Consider the following 19,414-nt stretch of genomic DNA (forward strand, 5'->3'; position numbering starts at 1 on the left):
TTGCCTCATAGCTGTTTTTTTCTCCCTAAGGGCCTCCAAGTACTTTTCCAAAAATTATTCTAAGAAATAGACTACAATTTAGTAAGTTCCCTTTATGCCCAATGTGTCCATTGGCTACATGTTGAAATGGGAGTCTCTCAGCATGACTCTTTTTGATGTACAATTGGTTTGAGCAAGATACTTCCATATTGTTTTGATGGTTTTCAGGAAAAGGGCAAATCTCAAGTTTTGCTGTACATTTCAACAGATACCCAGGGGTTTCCTTTTCTTTAAATCCTTGACTCTCCTTAGGGTATTGTTGTTGTTTGGTTTGTTTGCATTTTAGTGGGGATAACATTGGTCTGATCTTTGAGGTTTACCAGATTCTACTAGTTCAGCGGTTTACTTACTTATGGGGACTTGGACATGTTGTTCTATCTCCCTGAACTGCAATTATTTTATCTATGAAATGGGATCCATACGCCTGTGCTGCCCATCAATAATAGTGATAGGGATAGAGATAGTAATAGTAGTACAAATGAAGACTAGAACTAATATAAATGAGCTTTGTAAAAAGTAAAGTGCCAAACAGACATAAGGTGCTCCTTGTATGTGATTGTACATTTCCAAGGGAATCCTGGGTGTCACCGGCTAGAACTTCCATGGGAAGACTTTCAGACGAAGCCATGTCTCATTACAGAAAAAGCCATACAGTGACCCTGAACCTTTATTTTGTCATATGATTGCCAGCTGGGATCACTAATATGAATGTTCAAAGGGATGCAATTATATCTGATCTGTTCCGATTTGCTTGTTTCATTTAACTCAACTGAAAACCATAGTAACTTAACTGATTTTCAGTTGAGTAAATAATGAAGTTTACCGTTTATAGTTCACTAAACAGTTGCCATGTTATTGTTGTTAAGTGCTGTTGAGTTGATTCTGACCCATGGTGACCCTGTATAGAGTTTTTGAGGAGCAGCTGGTGAGCTTGAACTGCCAACTTTGCAGTTCAAATGGCTTTGCAGTCTGGCACATTAACCCACAGCACCACACCAGGAGTCCAAACAGTTGCTATAGGAGTCCTGATATGGCCCTGTGGGTTAATGTGCTAAACTGCAAAGTTAGTTTGAACCACAAGGTCGGTGGTTGAAACTCACCAGCCACTCCTTGGAAACCCTATACAGTGTTGCTGTGGGTTGGAACCAACTCTATGGCACTTAACAAAAAAACAACAAATGGTTGCTATAGTTTATAGTTTACAGTCATCATTTCAAAAGTTTTTAACTAAATGGTCTATTTTTTGCTTTTCTGGATTCAGAGCGGATAGCACCTATGATCATAGGAAACTTGGAGAACCAGACAACAAGCATTGGTGAAACCATCGAAGTATCATGCACAGCATCTGGGAACCCTCCTCCACAGATCACATGGTTTAAAGATAATGAAACGCTTGTAGAAGACTCCGGTAAATAAGACTTTTCCGTCTGGTAGCGTAGTGGTTATGAATTGGACTGCAAATCTCAGGGTCTGCAGTTCGAAACTACCAGCTGTTCCGCAGGAGAAAGATAAGGCTTTCTGCTCCCATAAAGATTTACAGCCTCAGAAACCCTGTACAAGGTCACTATGAGTCGGAAGTGACTCCATGGCAAATGACAACAATTCTATCTTTGGTTGTAGAATTTCCCCAGAGATATTATCTAAAATCCCATATTATTGCTCGATTTATTTTCCTTTGGAAAAAGAAAAGTATTACTGTACATGGTCTGGTTCATTTTATAGACACGGACCTAGAGTATTAGAAGGCTTGTTTAATTCAGAAAGAGATGAGAGAGGCATCTGGCCTTCCCATGCCCAGGAAATCTGTGCTCACAATTAATTGGTTTTCTTCCCTAAGGACCTTGAAGTCGTTTTCCAAAAGTTATTCTTAGAAATAGACTTTTTCATTCTTTACATGTAAAAGAAAAATGACTCTTAGAAATAGACTAGAGACCAATATATGGAAGGCAAGGAAGCCCCGTTAGTGTCATATGATGCTTTGAAGTTAGAGAATGCCCAAGAAAAATATTTTCAAAAACTTTTCTGGAAAAAAAAGTCATCATCATAAGTAAGCATAACCATTCCCTTGTCTTGTAGGCATCGTATTGAAAGATGGAAACCAGAACCTAACTATCCGCCGGGTAAGGAAGGAGGACGAAGGGCTGTACACCTGCCAGGCCTGCAATCTTCTTGGATGTGCGAAAGCAGAGACCTTTTTCATAATCGAAGGTCAGTGGGGATTCATAGACACAACAGGTGGATTTTATTTTTGTTTTTTAGTAATGTTTTGCTGTGCTTTTGGTGAAAATTTACACAACTTAGGTTTCTCTTTTTATACAAATTGTTGTGTGCCATTGGTTACAGTGGCAGCATTCTCATTATTTCCATTCTGTTTGTTCTGTTTCTGTTGAACTAGCTGCCCTTCCCTCTAGGTGGTTTTAAAAAACTTGCTTAGTGCTTAGAGCTACTCATGCACATTGAGTAGGAGGTTAATGGTGACGTTGATCCTTCTTTGTACTAGAAAACATAACGTTCATTGACTTCTTCTCCCACTACATTCAGTAGCTCTAAAGTTCTTGTTGCAGAAGAGTTCCCAATTAAGATGACTGAATCTCCTCTTCTCCCTGACCTTTTCTTACCTGAATGACTCACTCATCACAGAACTGGTACCACTCTCTTTATTTGGCAAATACTTTCGAATTGCCAGTGAGTCATGAATATTAGTGCTCCCTTGATAGCTACAGGGGTTCATAACTCTCATTGGACTAAAGATAATTACAATTCATTTGTGAACAATAGACTCTTGCTTCTGTAAAATGGGAAGAATGTGGTTCTTCTCTAGCTGTGGAAGAAAATACGCATGAGTGTGCAGAAGTGATGTGAAATCATGTATTTTCTCAGACAGGAAAGGTAATTTGGGACGGAATATTTTATTTTAAGAAGTGTATCCCTGAATCTTGTTTACAATCCACTAGGGGAACAATGGAATTGTGTGGGTGAAGGATGGTATGCAAGGGGAAGATGGAGCAGTGATAGATGGAGAATTGACGGATTTCTGTGAACTCAACGAGACTTGTCTCTCAAAGCCTAGATTTTAGATCCTTTATGTGGCGCTGTGGGTTAATGCGTCAGACTGCAAAGCCATTCAAACTGCAAGGTTGTTGGTTCAAGCTCACCAGCTGCTCCTTGGAAACCTTATACAGGGTCACTATGGGTCGGAACCGACTCAACGGCACTTAACAACAACAGCAATCTGACAAACTATGTAGCAAAGTAGTGCATCTCAGTACCTTACCATGTTTTCAAATCTGTAAGTTTATTACCACTTCATAAATTGTACTTGCAAATAAAGATTCCATAGAGTGTGGTGGTTTCGTTGTTTCCAAAGGGATTCTTATTTTAGAGCAAATCCTGGGAAAGATATCTAGATTGATTCACTCTGTCTGCAATGCCTAACACTGGTAACACTGGCACCGAGAATATATTGACTTCCTACCTGGATAATACTAAGAGAAAGGTTGATATTTAATACACCTGTTGGTTCCCAAATGCTAATGTGGCGATATTAATATTCATACGTGAACTGGAAGTTCTTGAGTGGCACAGAGGTTTGAGTGCATAACTACTGGTCAAAAAGTTGGCAGTTCCAACCTGCTCAGGTGCCGCAGAAGACAGGCCTGACAATCCGTTTCTGAAAGTTCACAGTCCTGAAAACTGTAGAGCAGTTCTGCTGTGCACACATGGGGTTGCCGTGTGTCAGTAAGGACTTAACAGCAACTAACAACTGCAATTATATCTGGACCAAAGTAGACAATTGGATCTTTGAACTTTTCATTCTCTGTGTGTAAATGGGAGTCCTGGTGTGGTGCTGTGGGTTAATGCACCAGACTGCAAAGCCATTTGAACTTCAAGGTCAGCAGTTCAAGCTCACCAGCTGCTCCTCGGAAACCCTATACAGGGTCGCTATGAGTCGAAACTGACTCAACGGCACTTAACAACAAGAACAGCAATGTGTAAATGGACTTGTAGTGCTGTAGGATCAGCACTGGATGGTGAACCACAAAACCAGCTGCTCCTGGGAAACCCTATACAGGGTCTTTATGAGTCAGAACCAAGTCCACGACACTTAACAACAGCAACAACGTATATAAAGAATGGCTTATTTTAGTAGAACTACCAAAGGAACACGCATACTTGGTGCTCAACTCTCAACTGTTAACAGTTTTTATTTTTCTAACTATTTGTCTTTATGCCTTCTTTGGCCATGGGCCTGGGCTTCTCTGCTCCCACAGACTGTAGCCCTGCTTAATTACCCTGGTGCTCATCCAATGGGTTGACTCGAAGTGATAATTGCTTGCTGATCACCTCTTTGCTGATCTCTCTTAGCTGAAAACCTTCTCCAGAATTTAATTTCTCCTACTCAGAGCTATCCACTGGAGCTTGAGCATCTTCAGTTTATCTTGCTGCCCTCTGATTCTTCCTCTTCTTTTTCACAGGGAACTCCTCTGCCGGTCATGTGTGATGTGCTGCCTCAGCTTTCTCTCTGTCTCAATTTGCTTCTGTCACACACAGACAGAGTAGTGTGTGAAATGTGTTGTTGGTGTTGGGTAGACTTTGTTCAATAGTTGACCAGATCACCAACTAACTATGTGTCCTCAATCAAATAGCTTAACTTCATTGAGATTTGTTTTTTTTTTTTTTTTTTTTTCATCTGAAAATTAAGGATTGTTGAAAGGATTTAAAGTGATGAGAACATACTAGATCCATGGTCACCAAAAGCTGTCTGGCCAAATTAGTCTCCTACTTTATTTCTTAAACAAACTTTTTTTCAAGATCTACATAGATCAAAACACAACCATTATTTTCTATTGACTTCTGAAACAAATTAATCACAAATTCGGCGACTTCAAAACAACAAAAATGTATTCTCTCACAGCTCTGGAAGAGGTTAAAAATCTGAAGCTCGGGTGTTGACTATTGTTGTTATTAGGTGCTGTTGAGTTGGTTCTGACCCACAGGAACACTATGCACAACAGAACACAATACTGCCTGGTCCTGCACCATCTTCACAATTGTCTTGAACCCCTCGCTGCTGCCATTGTGCCGGTCCATCTCGTTGGTGGTCTTCCTCTTTTTCACTGACCCTCCACTTTACCTAGCATCATGTCTTTCTCCAGGGACTGGCCCCATCTGATTATATGTCCAAAGTATCAGAGACATCCTTACTTTTAAAAGAGCAATCTGGCTGTACTTCTTCCAACACCGATGTGTTTGTTCTTCTGGTAGTCCATGGGGTTTTCTCCAACACCACAACTCAAATGTATCAATTTTCAAATGCATGAAGGTGTTGATTGGGTCATATTTTCTCTGTTGGCTCACATGAGAAAGTCTTTCTCTTAGTTTCTGGTTGCTGATAATCCTTGGCAGTTTTTGGTTTGTAGCTACACCCCTTTTATTGCTGTTGTCACATGGCCCTGTGTCTCTGTATCTCTTTTTCTCATCTTAAGAGAATATTAGTCATATTGGGTTAGGGCTCACCCTACTGACGTCATCTAAACTTATTACGTCTACAAAGACCCTAGTTTCAAATAAGGCCACATTCACAGGTACCAAGCATTAGAACCTCAACGTAGATATCGTTTGGGGCAGCACAGTTAAGCCCATAACAACAAGCTGCCAGTATAAAACAAAACAAAACAGTAAATAAATAAAACCAGATGGTTATTTTCCCAATAGAAACATTTTTTCTTCTTTATAGAACATTTTTATCCTTCCATTTCATTTCCTTCAAAGAGTATTCTTCCACTGTGTTTGTCTTTTAAGATGTTAATGATTTCATCATTAATTACTTTAGGGTTTTCTGCTGGAAATTTTCATGACAAATAGTTTGAAAACTCTAAAATTTTCAATAAGACTGTTATATTCTCTATCCAAATTAGAATCTTTGACTATTCTGTGAATTTTTTTCAAATGGGAAAGATTGAGATATTGCTTTAGTGTTGGACAGTGTCACCTTAGCTCAGAAAGTGTGAGTTTCCCATTGTTGATGCTCATTCAATTGTATCTTTCCAGGTGCCCAGGAAAAGACAAACTTGGAAGTCATTATTCTTGTAGGCACTGCGGTGATTGCCATGTTCTTCTGGCTACTTCTTGTCATCATTCTAAGGACCGTTAAACGGGTAACAAAATAATTTCCCTTCTATCCATGCATGTTGGTTTTCATGATTAATGAAAGCTGACTCAGGTTCTCTGAGTTGCTTCTTCCCATTATAATAGGCGCAATTTTTTCTTTCAATGTATTAACATTCCTGCCCACTTTCCTCTGGCTGGGCCATTGGACTTTAATTCATAGAAGCCACTAGAGAGGAAAAGAACTTAGACTGTCTAGCGTAATTAAGATTCAAGAACTTATTCTTGAATGAAATGAACTCATTTGGGGAATGAAAGAACATTGGAAACAAGACTGTAATGGGACTACTTTCAAACTCCATGAGTTGTGTTGGAAAATGAGGTATCAGGATTGAGGTGCCTGTAAACAACAACAACAGGCACAAAACAGCAGCCAAACAACAGGGTGTTTGTGACTGGAAGGATTGATGTTTTCCAGGCCAATGGAGGGGAGCTGAAGACAGGCTACTTATCCATCGTCATGGACCCAGATGAACTCCCCTGGGACGAACACTGTGAACGTTTACCTTATGATGCCAGCAAATGGGAATTCCCCAGAGACCGGCTGAAACTAGGTATGGCTTCATGTAATGTTAATTTAGTATTCTGGTTACCAGACCATTCCATCCTCCTTTAGGATTATGACAAATTTTGTGTATTCAAGTATCAGGTTCTGGTGTAAAAATATTTACGGTGTCTCTTGAATGTAAGTAATCAATCATCAGTTTTGTTACCTAGAATTAGGGTTACTGCATAAATTTGTTCTTTTGACATTTGGAGAGGGAAGGTGGAGCTTTTAATGAGGTCAAGACAAGGAAGTATACCGTTAAGTTAGCATACATGGTCGCCTTCTGTAGCTGGGACCTCTGCGGATCACGTTGTCATTGTTGTTACGTGATGTCAACTCAGTTCTGACTCATAGTGACCCTCTTTAGGGTTTCCAAGGAGTGGCTGGTGGGTTTGAAGTACTGACCTTGTGGCTGAACATCAAATGCTTATCCTACAGCACCACACCGGGACTCCCACATATCACTTTGGTGGTGTCATTGTCCAAGTCTGTTTCATTTTTACTGGTTTTGTTTACTTTAGGGAAACCTCTTGGCCGTGGTGCCTTTGGCCAAGTGATTGAAGCAGATGCCTTTGGAATCGACAAGACAACAACTTGTAAGACGGTGGCTGTCAAAATGTTGAAAGGTAAAACCCTCACATGGTGATGTGTCTTTCTGTTTATCTTAAAACATCACAGACGGCTTCTATTAGTGGCTCTGGGGTTGGACCCACATGCATTCAACCTAGAGGATGCCTTTCTGCAAATCTCATGCTAAGGGCTGGGTTTCAGCTCCCTATTCCTCTACCTTGTCGAGGAGTCTTTGTGCAGGTTATAACTTGTACAACTGAGCTGAATGGTCCTGGCCATGGGAGGAAAATATTATGATTAAATTAAGGAGCCCTTGTGGAATGTAATGGGTTACCTTAATGTTAGCTGTTTGTTTCTATCAGCTGTCTACTTCTGTAAAGATTTACAGTCTTGGAAACCCTATTGGGCAGTTCTAGTCTGTCCTATAGGGTCAGAATAGACTCAGTGGCCATGGGTTACATTAAAATTCTTTCTTAATATTTATGGTGCATTCATAAGACAATTATAGACCATCTAGAAACATGAGAAGCGATTTGATATACTAAATAAAAACAGTAAAATGCAAAAACAACATACCCCCTAGAGTTACTTTATATAAAAGATCTTCACAAATGAGGGTAATATACAAAAATAAAAAATGATTATGCTAGGAAAGGAAGGATAGTAGGTGATTAAAAAAATTAAAACCATTATAGATAATTGTTGCTCTTTATTTAAGATAAACATTTAGAGTCTTGCCAGCTTATAAGCAGCAGACCCTTCTGTGTGGGAGTACTCATATTTTACAGCTTAAGAGAAAGTTTGGGTAAAGTTAATCTTTATGGTAATAAAATTCTGAGCTTGCTATTTTATGCTGGAGAGATGATGCAATTGGTCTTCTTGATGCCAATTAGGATGTGCTATCTTTCATTATTGAGGATGATGCTACTGACACTTTCTCAATGGATCTGTATGTTTCAAAGGCTTCACTTTCCTTTGGCCCATTCTATCTTGTGTTCAAGAGAGTATGTAATTTTAAGGAAGCTAATCAGAGCTTGTGGACTGTGGCTGGAATTGGAGGGAAGTGTACCAATTTATATCAGGATCAAACTCACAGCCTTAGTCCATCAGCCCTATTTCCCAGCTAGCCTTGCCAGCTGGCCCTAGTTAAATTTCCTGATTGGCACAGGTCTCCTGGAATATCAGCCAGTCCCTAACACACGATGATGTTTAATACATGGTGTTGCTTCCTTATGAGGAAGCACTGAAATAGCCAGGTCCTAAGAAGCATAGGAAACCTAATATATGAAATCCATTTTTGTAAAAGAGGAAAATCTGGGCATGATTCCACGTGCAGATGTGTTCTCCACTTTTAAAAAGACTTAATAATAGATTGTTTTAAATATTAAAAGTACTTGGTACACTTAAAGAATTTAAGTAAAAGAGCTTGATTTATAATTAGAAAATATAGTTAACTTTTGAGGAGACACATCTATTAGATAAAGGAGGTGGTGGTGGTGTGCTGTGGAGTGGGTTCGGACTCATAACGACCCTGAAAAGGGTTTCTGATGCTGTAAATCTTTACGGGGTAGAAAGCCTCCTCTTTCTCCCACAGAACGGCTGGTAGTTTCGAACTGCTGACCTTGAGGTATTAGCAGCCTGACTAGTAACCACTATACTACCAGAGCGCCTTAGAGAAAGGAGGCAGCAGTTGTGTTATCCCTGGATGATAAGCAGAGAAAGGGACATGAATCATTTTAAGGTAATGCCCCATGTGTATGACTTCTCTCAATTATGTTTGTAGAAGGAGCAACACACAGTGAACACCGAGCCCTCATGTCTGAACTCAAGATCCTCATTCATATTGGTCATCATCTCAATGTGGTGAACCTTCTAGGTGCCTGCACTAAGCCAGGAGGTGAGTCGCCCTGGATGGTTCCAATGGCTTCATTTTGATGTCTCCTTCTCTGTTAGCATTTAGAGGAAGCCGGTAAACTTCTATGGCTTACATTTCCTTAACTGAGGACCCTTTGCCAGGTTTCTGGTGTAGCAGGTTAAGCATTAGACTTAACTGCAAAGTAAAGATGTAGATGAAGCCTATGGAGCAGTTCCACGCTGACCTGTACAATAACTAAATTATCCTAAAACTTTCTGAGAATTAAGAAATGCCAGCCACATCACTGTTTGCTACTTGTGTACTAGGTGTAGAAGCCCTGGTGGTGCAGTGGTTAAGCACTTGGCTGTGAACCAAAAGGCTGGTGGATTAACCCTATCTGCTCTGGGCTAGAAAGAAAAACCAGTTGTCGTCCATAAAACCTGAGAGCATGTGGGGGAGATTCCAGTCTGTTCAATAGGGTTACAAAGAGTTGGAATTAGCTACATGGCAGTGTGTTGCTGTTGTGTTGTTGTTTGTAGTAAGTGTTTATATGAAAAAAGTAAATTTCTCCAACATTTGAAAGCAAAGGCGGTTCAGAGTGATTTCTCACCAAATGGAGTCATCTTAGATGATTTTATTGGGGGAAAAAAGTACATGGGATTTCTTCTGAATCTTTAGTTAATCTTGTTGAATTGCTTTTTGGAAGAAAGAAAAGCTACAAAATAAGGAGATTGGGACCAGTTGGTTTCTAAGATGCTGTTCCAAGGAACCCAGGGTTTATTTTTTGTTTTTGTTTTTTTGTCCCAATTAAAGGTTGTAGCCTCCTTCTGAGTTATTTTCAGGGTTATCAATGTACTAAGTACTCAGTGGGAAACACATGAGTGAAAACACATTTTTGTTTCTTAACATGCTGTCTGCAGGGCCACTCATGGTGATTGTGGAATTCTGCAAGTTTGGAAACCTATCAACTTACTTAAGGAGCAAGAGAAACGAATTTATCCCCTACAAGGTATGGCATTTCCTAACGCAAATGTGGGCAAATTGTAAAATGGGGGAAAACCCAAAGAGGTAAATGTTAGCTTTCTAGTTGAAATTCTGTGAAGAACTTGAAGAGACCTTCTTACATTACTTCTTGCTTTCCCTAACTTCTTCATTTACCTTCTGGGGGAAATATGCTTCTCATGCTTACTGTTCTGAGTTTAAGATACAGAGCCGTTATAGATGGTGCTGGAAAAGGGAAGAAGGAAGAGGTGATTAAGGAGAAAGAAAGACAGCAAAGGACATCCCTAGCTATTTTGGCCTCATGGAATACAAATCTCTCTATGAAGAGCATCCTAATGTCTGGGTGCCATGAGAAAGAAGGCATTTATCTCTTTAAGTTATAGAAGGAACCAGGCTGTATGGCGACCACCCATCTGTCAGTTTGTCATAATGTGGTAGTTTGCAAATGTGGTGCTGTGGGCTAAGTGACTGCAAAGTCACTTGAACTGCAAGGTCAGTGGTTCAAGCTCACCAGCTGCTCCTTGGAAACCCTACACAGGGTTGCTGTGGGTCAGAATCAACTCAATGGCGCATAACAGCAACAACAATGATGCTGGAAACAATGCCATCAGTATTTTAAAATGTCAAAAGAGCCGCTTGTGATGGATAGATTCAGTGGAGCTTCCAGATTAAGACAGACTAGGAGAAGGATCTTCTGAAAATTAGCCAATGAAAGACAGCCTTCTGGACCACAACAATATATTGCCTGATATAGTGCTGGAAGATGATCCTCCTAGGTTGGAAGACATCCAAAATACACAGTGGCCACAAGACTTAAACATATCAAAAGTCATGAAGATGGTCCAGGACCAGGTAATGTTTCATTCTGGTAAACATGAAGCCACCAAGAGTTGGAGTTGACTTGTTGGCAAATAAGAACAGAAGACTTTATGGAAAGAACACTCCTCTATAAAAATTTGCTCCAAATTTCAGTCCAGAAATCATAAAATCTTGGAATTTATATCTTTCTTGTGTGCTTTTCAATAGTTTCAGTTGTGTCCATGTTTGACTACGTGTTAGAGATCCATTTTGAAGTCATGTTGCTTATTTCTTTATAGACCAAAGGGGCACGCTTCCGTCAAGGAAAAGACTACGTTGGGGAAATCCCCGTGGACCTGAAGCGCCGCCTGGACAGCATCACTAGTAGCCAGAGCTCAGCCAGTTCTGGATTTGTTGAGGAGAAATCCCTCAGTGATGTGGAGGAGGAGGAAGGTATCTGCCATTGTAGAAATCAATAAGGAATTTAGTAATATGAAGACTCCAGTGTTAGCACATACCAAGAGATTTGACTTCTTATCCTGTCACTATTCTGTCATCCCTAAAAAGGAGTGAGGAAGCCCAAATTGAACAGTAGTCTAGGTTATGAGGTAAAACAGGACTAACTTGAGAAATATGGGTACTCTGGGTGGGTTGAGCAATTGACAGCAATCAAATTGATACTCTTAAAATATTGGCTCAGTATTTCTCAGCAGGAGAGGGTAAATACTGTGCTTTGGAAGGGTAAGGAGGCTCTGATGGCTGATCAGTCTCATGCCCTGAGTCAGCCCCATGTTACTTCATCAGCACAACAAAACATTTTCAGTGAATCATATCCAGCCTTTTACAAGGCAATTTGGACTCCTGGTGTAGTGCTGTAGGATCAGTACTGGACTGAGAACCACAAGGTTGGCAGTTCAAGTCCACCTGCTGCTCCTCAGAAACCCTATACAGGGTTGCTGTGAGTCAGAACTGACTCAACAGCACTTAACAACAACAACAACAAGGCAGTTTAGGGTCTTTTGCTATTTCTACACCATCTCAAGCAGTTTACCAAGTATTCCTTCCAACCATATTCCTGAGAAGAGTTTCAATAAATACACTTTTTTGTTTGTTAATCCAGTTACATTTCCAGGGATATTTTGGTGTTCTTTGTGGTAGAGTCATGACCTCAACAAAACTATCCCACAACTGAGTCAGCTCCAGGCCACACCAATTATCTGCTTCCCTCTAAAGGAGCAGAGACAGCTCCCTGGGTATAGAAATGAGGCTTCTTGACCTCTGACTCCTCTTGAGACACAAGCTTGGATGAATACAATCATGAAACAGTAGAAGAATCTGTCTTCGGTTTTTATTGACATGGACCTACAGATTTCTTTGTTGTTGTTAAGTGCTGTCGAGTTAGTTCCGACTCTTAGCAACCCTGTATAGGGTTTCTGAAGAGCAGCTGGTGGATTTTAACTGCCAGGTCCAGGAAAAATTAACTACTTTTCCTAAAACCTGGACAAGTAATGGGAGGCTGAGACTTGGTCTAGAAATCCCTTAGAAGGTTGGGTTGTAGTTAAGTGTTGTTGTAGTTAAGTGCTGTTGAGTCAGTTGGCCTTACGAAATTGGACTTACACTGAGGAGTCAACTTTCCCCACTTTTATCTTGCATAAAATGATGGGCCGTGAGCTGAAAACCTAAGGGAGTAAGGTAATATGTTGGACCAGAAAAGGTGCTGCCCTGGAATTTGGACACCATTTATTCATCTGAAAAATGAAGAGGTTTCATGAATTGCTCACTAAGACCTCTCTGTGGTTGTTAAGTACCTTCGAGTCAAGTTTGACTCATAATGATGCTGAATAGGGATTCCTAGGAGCAGCCGATGAATTTGAACCACAGACCTTGTAGTTAACAGTTCAGTGCTTATCCTACAGTGCCACACTAGGACTCCCTGGCCTTAAGCATAACAAATCATTGAGAAAAAGGGTCACATACTTTTTAGTATGTGATTCTATTGCGTGCCATTAAGTCTTCAACTCACAGTGACCTTCATGTAATGGAGTAGAACTTCCCCATGAAGGTTTCTGGGCTGTAATCATTATGATAGCAGGTCTTAAGGTCTTTCTTCCATGAAGCTACAGGGTGAGTTCAAACCATCAGTCTTGTTGAGCAGCTGAGCACTTCACCATTGTGCCACCACGGCTCCTTTGAATCCTTGTTGTTGTTAAGTGCCGTTGAGTTGGTTCCGACCCATAATGACCCCATAAAGGTTTTCCAAAGCTGTAAATCTTTACAGGAGCAGAAAACCTCATCTTTCTCCCGTGGAACCTCTGGTAGTATTGAACTGCAGATCTTGAGGTTAGCAGCCCAACTCATAACCACTACACTACCAGAGCTCCTTACAAGGTTTTTATTACAACTAAGTTTTTATCTATACTGATATTTGTCTCCCAAGAAGAGAACTTAAGTCTTATCTGACCAAATTTAAGAGATTATTTTGAAAACACCCATGATGTCTTAGTGTTTATTTGTACCAGTAGTGCTGCGGTAAATATCATCAATTGACATGAATTCCTCTTCTTTCAATAACACGGTTATCGCTCATTCATAGCCTTAGAGGGGGGGAAAATCCTCTTGGCAGGCCAGGTTTAAATGTATTTATAGCCGTTTTTCAGTTTGAAAGTGAGAAAAGCAAATACATTTCTGATAATTTTAGTCATCCGGTGTAGATTGTAGTTTGACCTTTGGCCTTTGTCCCAGGACAAAGCCTAGAGAGAAAAAAATTCAATGACCTTGACTATTGTTGCATTATTTTTAGAGTTCTTGATATGAAACTATTGTTTATCCTTCTGGGAATGTGAAAAACAACAACAACAACAATAAAAATTTGATAGTTTAGAGAGTAAATTTGACAAAGTCTTCGTTTTAACTCCCTGTTGTCTATGCCAGTTTTACCTTCATTCAGCTTCCTGCATTTACTGGTTCATGTTGGCTAAAATTGGGGGCGGGGGAAACACCAAAAACCCAATAGTTTCCCTAAGGGCTATGATGAAGGTTAATAACGTGGGACTCAGTGAATCTACAGAAGATAGAAACATTTTCTCTTGGCTTCCAGTTCTTGAAACTGGCATGTCTGAAAACGATCATTAGTCTAGCAACTTCAGAAATAGTAGTGTGTAAATACTAGTGGACTATGTAGTGAAAAATACTGACCGTCATTCTGCCTCTACTGACAGTTTCTGAAGATGTGTATAAGAACTTCCTGACCTTGGAGCATCTCATTTGCTACAGCTTCCAGGTGGCTAAGGGCATGGAGTTTTTGGCATCTCGGAAGGTAAGCACCTTAAGGGGAAATGAACTATCTCTTCAGTCCACAGGTTTGGAAATAAGGTGTCAAGTTTAGTCACTGATGAAACTGTGGTCATTCTCCACACCTTTGACTATGAAAAAAATAAAAGGAGAAAGCCCTGTTTCTGTTCATTGTTAAGAGAAAACAAAGATTTTTTAAAAATATATTACATTAGCATAGTGATAACTATAGATCTGTAGATACTGATTAGGGAATACTAGCTGTTGTTCTTAAGTGCCGTTGAGTCGATTCCAACCCATAGTGACCCTGTATAGGGTTTCCAAGGAGCAGCTGGTGAGCTTGAACTGCCAGCCTTGCAGTTCAAACAGCTTTTCAGTCTGGCACATTAACCCACAGTGCCACACCAGGACTCCTAAATGTATGCAATACTAGCTAAATGCATGTAATCAAGGGTCTATAAGTTTTTCTACTCTTATAATATTAAAATATTCCAGTTAGTACCTTCTTCTATTGTGTTTCCACTGGGGTGGTAAGGAAGTAAGTGGCTGTCTAAAAGCTGTAAAATTTAATATATTGTAAATTCTAAGTGTTCTTTTTAATTATACAATTCTATTTTATGTCCTTTTCAAGAATAGAAAGATTTCTTGAAAGTAATGCATATGAGACATATACATATTAAGCATAGTCTACATGCTACGCAGTGTCCTAGCATGTCATGAACCCACAGGGAAAACTCTCCACCCTCATGGAGTTGATATTCTAGTTGGATGGAGACAGTAAACTAACTAACTAACTAAAATATATAGAAGGTTGTTATTGTTAAGTGCCATTGATCTGGGTCCAACTCATAGCAACCCTGTAGGAATAGCTGGTAGGTTTGAACTGCTGACTTTGAGGTTAGCAGTCCAGTTGCTTATCCTACAGTGCCATACCAGAACCTCTTAGTAGGTGAAAATGAAACTAGCTGTTGGATTAGTCTAATTCATGGAAATCCTAGATGTGTCAGAGTATAACTGTACTTTATAGGATTTTTAATGGCTGGGTTAGCTTTTTAAAATTCTGATTATCAGTTTCTAAAGCAGCTCTGGGGGAGCTCGAATCTCCAGTCTTTCAGTTTGCCGCTGACGGACTCCATGTCTTAGGTTAACCAAAACACCTAAATAGAGCCAGTTGCCACTGAGCTCATCGATTCAGTGGTAACCTGTGTGTGTCAAATGATAAATGTATTATTTCAATGGCTCAATGGGTGATTTTGGGGACAATAAATTGCCAAGTCTTTCTTCCAAGGTGCCTCATGTTGTTGTTGTTGTTGTTAAGTGCTGTCAAGTCGGTTCTGACTCACATCAACCCTGTATACAGTTTCCGAGGAGCAGAACCACTAACTGACCTTGGAGTCTAATGCATTATCCCACAGCACCACACCTGGAGTCCTGGTGTGGTGCTGTGGGTTAATGCACTAGACTGCAAAGCCATTTGGACTGCAAGGTCGACGGCTCAAGCTCATCAGCTGCTCCTTGGAAACCCTATACAGGGTCACAAGGGGTCAGAACCGACTTGACCGCACTTAACAACGCCAACAACAACCGCACCACACCAGGATTCCAAGGTGCCTCTGAGTGGACATAAATCTCCAACTTTTAGCAACAGAGCATGTTAACTATCTGCACCACCAGGAACTCTACAAAGTCCGTCAGATGGGATTAAATACTATGGGGAAAAAAATAAAGCAAGAACAATTCGTTGTTGTGTGTGTGCAAGTACAGGAGTGGTGTGTTTGTGTGTGCATACTTCTGTGGGTGTGCATTTCCACTTAAATAAGGTGGGCAAGCAGCTGTACCGCTTGAGCAGCGTCCTCAAAGAGGTAAGGAGTCCGAGTCTTACAGATATCTTCTTTTAAGAGAGTATTTTTAATTTCTTTTACATCTGTCATTATCCATCAAAAAGTATTTGTTGGTACCATAATTAGCAACTAGGCAGGATAGCCTACAGATGAGAGAGATTAAAAGAGCTAAAATTAGAAAAGTAGGCCAAACAAAAGCTTAGGTGAGGACGTGACCAGTTACAAATATTCCAAAGGTTGTAAACACCACGGACAGAGGAAGGTTGGTTGAAGTCGTCCCTCACTCAGGAAAGAGCAAAATGGATGGCTTTACAGTAAACAAGGAAAATTCAAATTGAATTTCAGGAAAAACTGTCAGTTGACAATATTTATTTGATTACTGTAGCCTCCTGAGGGAAGGAAGACTTAAGGTTTATTTTTTTACTTCTTCTAAATTAAAGTGAAATCCCTAACCTGTTTATTTTTCTGAAGTTTAAGGCTTCTACAGCATACAGCTCTCAGAATCTCAGACATTTTTGCTCTGTTGCTCTTGTGTTTTCTCTTTCAAGGAGATGAGAGGGAACTGGGGTCACATGGAGGTTTTGCCCTTTTGGGAGATTTTTATTTATTTTTTTCTTTTTAAAGTGGCAATTCACAATTTAGTCAGGATTCCATTTGGCTACTGGAGGGGCATGGGGAATCCTTGAACTTCCCTTCTAAGTAATGCCGTAAATAACCAACATCTGGTTGTTTGGCTAAAAAAAAAAAAAAAAGAAGCAGGTCTCTTTGCGGGGAATCTAGAATATTCTGTCTGGATTTGGGAATCTCTGTGTTGCTCAATCATGCTAGACATTGCTTCTGGAAATGCCTTCATTCAGATGAAATTTCCATAGAAATATGAGGGGTTGGGTGGCCAGTCAGTGCCCAAATCACATGTACACCCCTCCTGCAGGAACTTAAGAATTCTCATGTTAAGGGGTTCATTCATTTCTAAATGTTCTGTGAAACGCTTATTCTCTCTCATTTTGAAAACCAGTCTCAGATATGGAGCTAACGCTGCCTAGAAGTAGGAAGTTAGATGGTGATAGGAAATTAAGAGAAAGGTGAAACTGAAGAGATAAGAATAGAAAGAAAACCACAATGGATTTAGATTTACCTTTTCCTGCACTGGAGGATCAACTTGAGCAGTGCTAGGCTGAAACTCTGTCAGTAGGCCTTCGTTCTCATCTTCCATGTGTGAGACTAGGTCTCATTCCCAGCCAGTTCTCCTCATGTGCAGGCACAGTCCATCTATCAGTGGAGGCTTGTTTGTTGCTCCAGTGCTGAACAAATTTCAGCAGAGCTTCCAGACTCAGAGAGATTAGAAAGAAAAGCCTGGTGATCTACTGAAAATCAGCCAGTGTAAACTCAATAGATCACAATGGTCCAATCCCACGTGTGTATAGTTGCCATGAGGTGGTGCCTGAGGAGGGGTGATAGCAACTCGATCCAACAATAACAATGTTAAGAACACTCTGAAAACAGGAAATTGCTTATAAGAACCATTGCAACCTCAGTTACATATGGAATGGGGAAACCAGCAAAGAGCACCAAACCAATATGAACCCCCATTTCTGATTTCTGTGCATTAAATAAATCCCATTCCTTGACTGCCTTAGAATCACACGTTTTAGCCATATATGGTACCAGGCAAAGGGGACGTGTGGATGTGACCAGAAACACATTCTTCATTGTATCCCAGAGAAATCTATTTATGACTCTGTCCTCATATTATAACTTACTTATTTAACTCCAAAGGCTGGGACTGTTTATGGGATAAGCAGCTGTGTGTTTCAATGAAGCTTTCAGACTTTTTTTTTTTTAAGTGTTGATGAAAGATATTAACCTAGTCTTTGTTAATCAGTTGGTTTTCTGATGTGGAATTTTTTTCTTCAAGCGTGAGGTCACAACAGATGTAGAATTCAGCTGTGCCCAGACCTAATGCACACCCGATTGATTCTCTTTGCAGTGTATCCACAGGGACCTGGCGGCACGGAATATCCTCTTGTCCGAGAAGAACGTGGTTAAAATCTGTGACTTTGGCTTGGCTCGGGATATTTATAAAGACCCAGATTATGTCAGAAAAGGAGATGTAAGTTTCAAAGAACCCAGAGACCTATTAAGTTGCAGAATTCAAACTCCTTGTAGCAAGCTTCAGGAATATAGTTCAGAAACCATGGAAGTGTTTTCTTTACATATTTGCTAATTTGGGTTCTACTGTTTACCCTCTCAGGCTCGCCTCCCTTTGAAATGGATGGCCCCCGAAACAATTTTTGACAGAGTATACACAATTCAGAGTGATGTGTGGTCTTTTGGTGTTCTGCTGTGGGAAATATTTTCCTTAGGTAGGTCACTTCTCTTTGCGTCTCCATCCAGACTCCAGACAGAATAATAAAAAAGTCAGTATGGCCCCAGTATGCCTTTTTCTCTTTTGTATTTCATGTGTATGGGGTAAAAGGCACTTGGGATTGATGGATTGTAAAATAAGTAAATAAATAAAATCAGTAGAATCTGGAGGGAAGGGTAAGTAGGACTTAGACTCAAGGCTTTATGGAAGACAAAAATCAAATTAAATAATGTCCCACTCGTATTTTATTCTAGGAGCATCTCCATATCCTGGGGTGAAGATTGATGAGGAATTTTGTAGGCGACTGAAAGAAGGAACTAGAATGAGGGCCCCTGATTATACCACACCAGAAATGTAAGACTTTAAAATATCCTCTGTCGTCTTTCTTTATTCATAAATTCTCTTAGAATGTTGCATTACATAGACTTCCTTCATGACCCAGCCCAGCTATGTCTTATCTTCTTGAAGTCGTCTTTGGTCAGTTTAAGCTCAAGGATATCTCTTCCATCTTAAAATAGCAATGCTTTATTATCTATACCAACTAACTAGTTGTTATTTGATGTTGATTTGTAATGTTCTCATTTCTCCACACGGGTTTGACCCTCTAATTGTAGGGACCTGGGTCTATATAGGTCCTCACTTAACCTCTCTGCTCATGGTGGGCCTTTTATAAATATTCAGTCATTCAACTGCTTATTTTCAACATCAGATCCAAGAGGAAAGAGGCAACTAATAAAGTCAATGTCTTTGGTTCTCTAGGTACCAGACCATGCTTGACTGCTGGCATGGGGAGCCCAATCAGAGACCTACATTTTCAGAGTTGGTGGAACATTTGGGGAATCTGTTGCAAGCTAATGCCCAGCAGGTTTGTAACCTCTATCTAAGAAGTTTGTTCAAAGGATACTTAGGGGTACAGGGTTCCCTATTGCATGAGTGTT

At 40.2% G+C, this 19,414-nt stretch overlaps 1 protein-coding gene across 1 annotated transcript in view; it reads left to right on the plus strand.

The window, feature by feature from the left end:
- Window positions 1–19,414, plus strand: part of KDR (kinase insert domain receptor (a type III receptor tyrosine kinase)) — a 63,132-nt gene that overhangs the window by 26,644 nt on the left and 17,074 nt on the right. The window contains exons 14-26 of the mRNA XM_006868054.1: window positions 1,301–1,447; window positions 2,116–2,247; window positions 6,091–6,197; window positions 6,626–6,761; window positions 7,276–7,380; window positions 9,108–9,221; window positions 10,100–10,188; window positions 11,279–11,432; window positions 14,198–14,295; window positions 18,099–18,221; window positions 18,363–18,474; window positions 18,731–18,830; window positions 19,236–19,341. Coding sequence (XP_006868116.1) covers window positions 1,301–1,447; window positions 2,116–2,247; window positions 6,091–6,197; window positions 6,626–6,761; window positions 7,276–7,380; window positions 9,108–9,221; window positions 10,100–10,188; window positions 11,279–11,432; window positions 14,198–14,295; window positions 18,099–18,221; window positions 18,363–18,474; window positions 18,731–18,830; window positions 19,236–19,341 — 1,523 coding nt within the window. The remainder of the gene's footprint in view (window positions 1–1,300; window positions 1,448–2,115; window positions 2,248–6,090; window positions 6,198–6,625; window positions 6,762–7,275; window positions 7,381–9,107; window positions 9,222–10,099; window positions 10,189–11,278; window positions 11,433–14,197; window positions 14,296–18,098; window positions 18,222–18,362; window positions 18,475–18,730; window positions 18,831–19,235; window positions 19,342–19,414) is intronic.

This window comes from Chrysochloris asiatica, unplaced genomic scaffold (genome assembly GCF_000296735.1).
Source record: "Chrysochloris asiatica unplaced genomic scaffold, ChrAsi1.0 scaffold00115, whole genome shotgun sequence".
Classification (NCBI taxonomy): Eukaryota; Metazoa; Chordata; class Mammalia; order Afrosoricida; family Chrysochloridae; genus Chrysochloris; species Chrysochloris asiatica.